Here is a 7,649-nt window from a genome sequence, read left to right on the forward strand (position 1 = left end):
CGTGTGTAAATGAATTTGCGAATCTAATGATAAATGAAGAGTCGCTTCATCATAATCATTTGAGTCTTCTTGGAAAAAAAAAATGAAAATTAATAATAAAGCTGAAAAAAATTAACAGATGATCCAAAATCTAACCATAAAAGATGACAAAGAATATTCCATTTACATGCTGGGAAGCAAAAAAAGCTTTTCATGAAAAGTTAAGTGCTTAATAAAGAAATTAATTAATCCATAATCCCAAATCAGCTAAGCAATTTGTGAAATCTTAAACCCAAATGAAACACTACTTATCTACAGAAGAGTTGGAAGCTGGAAAGATTTTAAGATTCTGAATCAGATCTGGATCGCTCTCTGTTGTTTCCAATCCAATCCAATCTGGGTGAGAATCAATCTCAACAGATTTTTGTTCGTTGCGCTTTTAAGACCCGGACCCTTCTTTCTTAATTTATCCGAAACAGAGTTGTCTTTCTCCGTCGACATTATTTATTTTCGTATGAACACTGTGAACTTCCTATACTGCAAGAATCACAACCCAGACAACGTCTTTTCTTAATTCTTCTGAAATCTGAGAGAAGAAAATTGGGAGCGGAAAAGGAAGTGGGCAAGGGAAGAAAAGAAAAAGGAAATTGGTGATCATTTGTATGCGTTCTTGCCGTAATCCTCAGCTCGAAGTTACCTGAGGCAAGTTATTAACCAAATCTTGGCTTCTTTCTTTTTAAGATGTCTTGAATTGTAATGGGTTTTTATTGAATCACCGGTACTATAAATTCTTGAGATTTTTATGGAAGAAATATCTGGAATCCGTTCTAATTTTCAATTTTCCTCCCGTTGTTATTGTAATTGGAGTGGAAGAGGGGTAAACCAATGAGGGTTTGATCTCTTCTCTAAGTTCAGACTGAAGAGTTTTATTCTGATCTGTAGAAAGATATTACAGTTGCCGTACTGCTTGATTATTAAGACTTCAGAAAAGAGTTCTGAGCTTTTGAAAATTTTGGCTGAAATGTATAATTGCATCTTTTCTCCTTATTCTGTTTGGAATGAATTTAAAATCTGGAAAGTGGATTCTTTACGATGATTGTCTGGTTGGGATTTTAGTGGATGTAGACTTGGGTGAATCTGTCCTTTAAAGGGGATGGGAAATTTGGACTCTCTCTTCCTATTATATATTTGTTTTTCTGCTTCTTATTGATTGGGAAGATTTGGATTTAGGTTTATTTATTCATCGATCATGCTTTACAGATGGTTGTACAACTTTGGGTGGGTTCATGGTAATAAGGGAGTCGCCTGGGTGCTGTATTGGTAGTAGACTAGGTTGGGCTTTGGATGGTATAACTTTCACCCTGACATAACTTCCGTTGCCCCTAAATCTGTCCCTTCGTGCAAACCATGGTCGATGCCACTGGTTGATTCAAGAACCTATTGACAAACAAGTGAATGAGTGAAGTGACTCTCTGGCAGTCAGCTACTTCCGAAGCCCAAGTCAGATTCAAGAAACAACACTTGTCCAAGCAGAGCTATAAACTATAGTAGCTTAAGAACTTAGTAAAGTGGTGTGGGAGTAAATGAGCATTCATTCAATGTGGTAGTTGGGAAGTATTTATAGTGGAACCTAACTTAAGGTGGCCATCGGATGCAGCATGGGAGATGGAACCCTTCCTTGGTCATTGTGACACCTGCGGATGTTGATTGCTCAAGGTGTTTAGTGCCTGACACATGTATGTCAACAGGACCTGGCATGGCAGGCCTAGTTCTGTGCAACCGGCAACCAGAAACTCAGCAGGAGCAACGCCCGATGAGGATGTCTCCAATGGTCAACGTATCTCTGGCACAGTACGGAACTGTCATTCCTTAATTGTGTGTAGTTCTTCGTACATCCCTTGGAAGGTAAGACCCAGAGATATCAGTGTGTGAGTCTCCCAGGGTGAACAGCTGGACTTCCTCAGGATGTTGTGTATTGAGAGAAGTTATTCTTCATCATGCCTGGAAGGATTCCAAAGAGATCCAGTGGGTTGAGTAATCACGGTTTACTGCCCAAGCTTGTGCAATCACATCAGTTGGAATGGTTCAGCCCCTGTCGGAGTGACCAAAATCGGTATAACAACTTCTAATCCAATTCTTCACATGTTCTTAAAATTGAAGAATATCCACTAAAATTAAAAATACCCATTCCCACCACACCCTATCCCATTAAGGGTTTAGTAAGGATGCTAAAATCATGTAGGATCCAACTACATTATATATGTGCTAAATTTCAAACTAGAATGAGGGAGGGGAAATAAAAAGAGAGAGTTGTAAAACCATGGATTTCTGATGCTTATCTTTCTGAATAACTAATAATGTATGTTGTTTAGTTTAGAGTTGTTGACGAATCTGATCAGGAAATAACAATAAAGGATATAACAAGCCAGTGTTTGGAGTTTGCAAACAGCTTCCCAATGCAGCATCAGCTTGTCACACTTCACAACCAATATGTCATACTCCATTATAGAAGGGCAGTTAGGACTGTTGGGGGTTGTTCATCTAAACTGCATCATCCTGTTTTGTCTTTAATGGGTATCTTTAGTTTTCTGATTTGTGGATTAAATTTCTTCCCCCCCCCCCCCCCCCCCAAAAAAAAAAACAAAAGAAAAAAGGCCCTTCCCTTTTGTTCTCCCCTGATTGTTCACTTGACTTTTCCAGATTATCTTTGTTATGTATAAATTAGACTTCGGGGATAAATTTTGCTGGTCTGTGTGTTGTCTTGGTGAGTACATAAAATGCTTGATGACATTCGGATACTTGAATGCAAGTGGGGAAATGTATTGGAAAACATAAATAGCTTATATTTGTATTTTTACTATAGTCAACCTATTAACCATATCTTCCTGTTCTTGGAGCAGGTTCTCAAGAAGCTACCTGAAGGATAGAGGACCTCAACATAGTGAATTTATCAACTTCAACATAAATGGCTCAGAGTACTGAAATTTTCTGGTTTCATGTGACATGCTCCTTTTGTTGGACTAAGCAATCATTGGTTTAAATTTAAAAATGAAACGGCTACAGTATCGGTGTATTCAGATAGTAGTCTAGATTCTTGATACTGTTCTAGATTCTTGATACTGTTCTGATTGAAAAATGGATGCATATTAGGTCTGACACGCATGTGCTTGGGGTTTCCTATTTCTTCATTTATAAGGATGTTAATGTTCTTTAAATGGATGTTCTTGTTCTGGTGTTAGAGATATCAGTGCTAGTCCATTGGATCATTGTACCTGCAGTCATAATTGAACAAAAAATATTGAACTTGAAACCCATTAGAAGGGTGATCAAGAAGAGATGACTTTTTCTCCTCTGTTTTCTTCCTACAAATAATGTGGGTAGGGTATATTTTATGTGATCGCAGTGCTTAATGTCACATTTGGATCAGAGTTAGCCTTGGAGCCGTTCCTTCCAATTTATAGGGTGTTTTCATGTACCGTAAAAATTAAATATGGAATCCAAGCTGTGCATAACTGTTCTTATCTTTTTGTCATATGAATCCTACAGTTTTGCAATTTGACATTTCAGAGGGCCTATTCATCTATCCTATAAGATGCCAACTTCATGCCTAGAATATCCATTTCCATGCAAAGACCTTGATTATGCTATTAATTCCACTTTCTTGTTATTTAACAATAAATAGTGGAAGAACACTTAACTTGCATGTTTGAAAAGCACCTTATGATTTCTCTTACCATGATGAAGCTTTACCTTTTTCATAGGGTCAATTTGACCTCTAGCCTTATACACTTTCTATTGAAGCATCGAGTCTCTGTTCTTGCTTTTCCAACAAAACCAAAGTACTACTCTTTGGAGGTCTAGGTTTACTTCAAATGTAACGATATTTTAGTGGTCATCCAGATTCAATGCTAGGTCCTTCACAAACTGGTTGATGATCCTTTAATCTGCAAATTAGCAGGATCTCTTGACCTGTACTTGACTTGCTCTTTAACACAGAGTGTCATGTAATACTAGTATGGCTGTTGACTCAACCCAGCAGCACAGTATGAACCTTGGAAGCTGAGCATGCATCAAGGTCTCATGGTAGTTCTGTTTCTTTCCTCACTTAATAAGGTCTTACCACATGTGATTTCTTGAGTGGGCTATCATAAATCTGTAACAAGCAGACTTGAAGTTACATGCCTCCCCATTCCTGCCCTCGTACTTGCAACTCTAACTGTGCAATTCTCTTAAACTTCTATTGGCTTTAGTGTTAGAAATGGTTTTTTTTAATTGTCTTCTGATCCAGATTATTTTGGGAGATGTTCAAATTCTATTGGCTTTAGTGTTAGAAATGGTTCTTTTTAACTGTCTTCTGATCCATATTATTTTGGGAGATGTTCAACTTCTATTGGCTTAAGTGTTAGAAATGGTTCTTTTTAACGGTCTTCTGGTCCTGAATTATATCGGGAGATGGCCTACCTAACATCTCACTTTAAATTCTGGAGTGCATCTATGTTTTGTCAGGTTGAATTTAAGGTTGTATCTACATGACATGTCGTTTAATCTTTTGTCTCCTTGTAATCAACTCCATTATTTATTACACTAAGGATCATGTTGGGAACCACTGTACATGTGCCTTGCTAGTTAGTTGACCATGGCCTGCCCAGTGCATTTATAAGGTTTTAAGTTGTGCATTGGCTGACCTTGGCCTTGGCCATGGTCTGTCCACTGCAATCATAAGACCTTGGATTCTATATGGTCTAACCTCATTCCAGGCTGGCAAGCCAGTGTACACGTAGTGTCAGGATGTCCATAATGCTTGCTAAAGTTGTTAGTTTGAAAGGCAGACAATTCTGAACAATTCAATTTGCACTGAGTTTTGAGAAGTACTCACAGTTAGGCCTAACAAATGACTGGAATATGCCATCATAATATTAATTAGAATGCAAAAGATATGAAGAGTAAGATAACAATTACTCCATTGGTCATAACTGGCCCTACTTTATGTGACAGATACTGTTCAGGAGGAGGGGAGTTTAAGAAATGATCTTGAGTTGGCGAGATCAGTTTCGGATAAGCACCTTGAACTTTTGAGGCCATCTGCTCGACATCTTTCAGTGATAAAAGGTAGTAATATCATGTAACTTATTGGATCCTCGATAAGGAGGTGAACTCTTCCTATCACATGCATTCAAACAGTTTTATGCATAAAATGGGTGATTGGGGGCTAATTTGGAGGATTTGGAAATATCTCCCATACCTTTAGAGTGCTTTATTTTTGGTGATGACAAGTAACCCAGCATCATGCAAAGATAACCTCACATGAATTCCTAGGATGTCTGATTTACTGTCATTTCCTTTGAAGTAGTTGATTTTGCTCTCTCGATTAGTCGACCTCGTGAGATTGCACCACTACCAAGTGCATGGTTACTACTTATTTTTGCAACCATGTTTCTGCGCTGTCTAAGCATTAGTTCTTCCTCTTGGTTCATGTAGAAGTTTGATGCAAGAAAGTATATGTAATGGTAGTTCTAGGTAGTACTACAAAGATGCCAACTATTATAATCCACCATGGTTATAGGTAGCAGAAACTACTAGCATCTTGACTTGGCATCAGGAACATGTCTTTTTTACAAAAGGATATGGTCCCCCTTCCCACCATCTCCTTAACACTCTTGTTTGAGCTTCTCATGTAGGTGCTTTTTGACATTTGTGTTCCTAAAAAAAACTATTTGTAGTTCAGCTTTAACCTTTGGCCTGAACATGATGGTTTCAGAGGCTAATATTGTCTTTCATCATAAAAGACAGCTGTTCACATTCATAACCTACATTACATCCTCAATACATCCTTATTTCACCTTATTGTCCATAGCACCATGACTCCTACAAATACCACGCTTCGGGACAATAAAAAGAAAATGATTTCTGGTTCATGCAGGGATGTCAACTGAAGTTTTGGATGATGCAAAAGGGAAGTATACCCTACTCAGGGATGCTGAAGAGGGCCAGTTCGGGATGTATGACAAACCTCTCCCTTGCTTTGGCTGTGGGATAGGATGGTTTTCGTGAGTATCTCTCTCTCTCTCTCTCTCTCTCTCTCTCTCTCTCTCTCTCTCTCTCTCTCTCTCTCTCTCCCCCCCCCCCCCCCCCCTCTTTACTTATATGCCTTACATGAGTAAACTTTCTTTCAGGTTTTTACTTGGATTTGTGTTCCCATTGTTGTGGTACTATGCTACAATTCTCTATTTTGGTAACTATTATCGCAAGGATCCAAGAGAGAGAGCAGGACTTGCTGCCTCTGCAATAGCGGTGTGTGCTCTCTCTTTCTCTCTCATCATTTTTGGGAAGTCTTATTGTAACCTAACCTTTCATTTTTCCTTGAGTTATTGCTGAATTACAAATTAGAAATATGGAGATATGATACCAATGCCTTGATTCTTTTTCAGCTAATGTTAAAGTTTGAATTAAATCTCTGTTTCAGGCCTTGATATGTTCAATAGCCTTGCTGATCACAGTACCTATTCTCATATTCTCGTAATTTTCATCTGTACATATCACATGGAGGATGTCCAAGGGAAATCTCGAAGTTGTGGCCATCATTTTATGGTCTCGACAGTAGCAATTGGAGAACAATATGCTGCAAGAATTTCCATGCGTTCCATGAAGTACATATGTTCTTGTCTAAAACAGCGTTTCCATGCGTTCCGTGAAGTACATATGTTTTTTCCTTAACACACCCCCCCCCCTCCCTGCATTATTTTTCTTTCATAATGCCTTCATTTATGTTGTAAATGCAGTGTGTATCTGTACATGATGAAAAAACTCATGTACTCATTCTTCAGTTACTGCTTTTGTGAGTCTATAGCAATTTGCTTGATTGAGAAGCTAATTTATAATCAGAAATAAAATAGCACTGTTCGTTCAATCATACCTCTCCTCCTACTTACATGCATGACGCAAATGAGATTCATCATACATCCAAAGCCATCAAGAGAGGTATTCAGGATGAACTAGTTTGACCATTTGCAAATGCTCTGAAGTGATATTAAGCACCTTACTTCTGATTCTATCGCATTAGCTCCAAGGCCAACAAGACTCATTTGATTTCCACCTCCATTGCTAATGAACAATGACCCACAACCACAACTGCTATGGTTGCTCATTCATTTGAGTTATGTGATCCACCACCCTAACATACCTACTGTCTTCTCTTCTTTCTCTCTGTCTCTCTCTCTCTCTCTCTCTCTCTCTCTCTCTCTCTCTCTCTCTCTCTCTCTCTCTCTCTCTCTCTCTCTCTCTCTCTCTCTCTTTATTTTAATGGAAAAAATAAAAGATACATAATGTAGCCCTTCTTACCAAACTTGCTTGGAGGGGAAGAGTCCATAATTTAGCCCTCCTTACCAAACTTGCTTGGTGATTGATCGGTGACGATCCCTCTTGAATACATTCTCTCGTCCTCCCCTTTTGATCCTTTTATCTGAATAAGAAAGAGTCTCGAATTTGGAATAGTTTGGCTAAGTTTCACTAAGGTGTCCGATTTGATTTGTCAAGGTGCAATGTTATAGAATGAGTTTCCAAAGTTAACTTCTGTATCCAATTTAACTGGGAAAAACCTTGTCTATATTGGATTTTCTCTGTTTTTTTCAGTCTCTGGTTATTATATTTGAAAAGCAAAGGAATGAGTCTCT

The 7,649-nt window shown here is 38.3% G+C and overlaps 1 protein-coding gene across 2 annotated transcripts; it reads left to right on the forward strand.

Moving 5' to 3' along the window:
- The first annotated feature begins 235 nt into the window (after positions 1-235).
- Positions 236-7,141, forward strand: LOC149011803 (uncharacterized). 2 transcript variants are annotated; one of them, XM_089163345.1, is made up of 6 exons: positions 236-681; positions 2,880-2,954; positions 4,975-5,088; positions 5,900-6,026; positions 6,153-6,270; positions 6,443-7,141. In XM_089163345.1, exons 2-6 carry the CDS (start codon positions 2,945-2,947, stop codon positions 6,497-6,499), a joined length of 426 nt encoding a protein of 141 aa, XP_089019471.1. In that variant the 5' UTR covers positions 236-681; positions 2,880-2,944; the 3' UTR covers positions 6,500-7,141. The 2 variants fall into 2 exon arrangements, with proteins under 2 accessions (XP_089019471.1, XP_089019472.1); XM_089163346.1 differs by lacking the exon at positions 236-681 and adding an exon at positions 713-2,092.
- Positions 7,142-7,649: the final 508 nt, after the last annotated feature.

This window comes from Hakea prostrata, chromosome 7, assembly GCF_041222555.1.
Source record: "Hakea prostrata isolate BN-2017 chromosome 7, UWA_Hpros_2, whole genome shotgun sequence".
Taxonomy (NCBI): Eukaryota; Viridiplantae; Streptophyta; class Magnoliopsida; order Proteales; family Proteaceae; genus Hakea; species Hakea prostrata.

Bases quoted from the DNA above. Each gene is read 5' to 3' on its own strand.
- LOC149011803 (XM_089163345.1), top strand. The intron at 5,089-5,899 runs GTAGTAATATCA...TGGTTCATGCAG, and splicing joins ACATCTTTCAGTGATAAAAG to GGATGTCAACTGAAGTTTTG. The intron at 6,027-6,152 runs GTGAGTATCTCT...ACTTTCTTTCAG, and splicing joins TGTGGGATAGGATGGTTTTC to GTTTTTACTTGGATTTGTGT.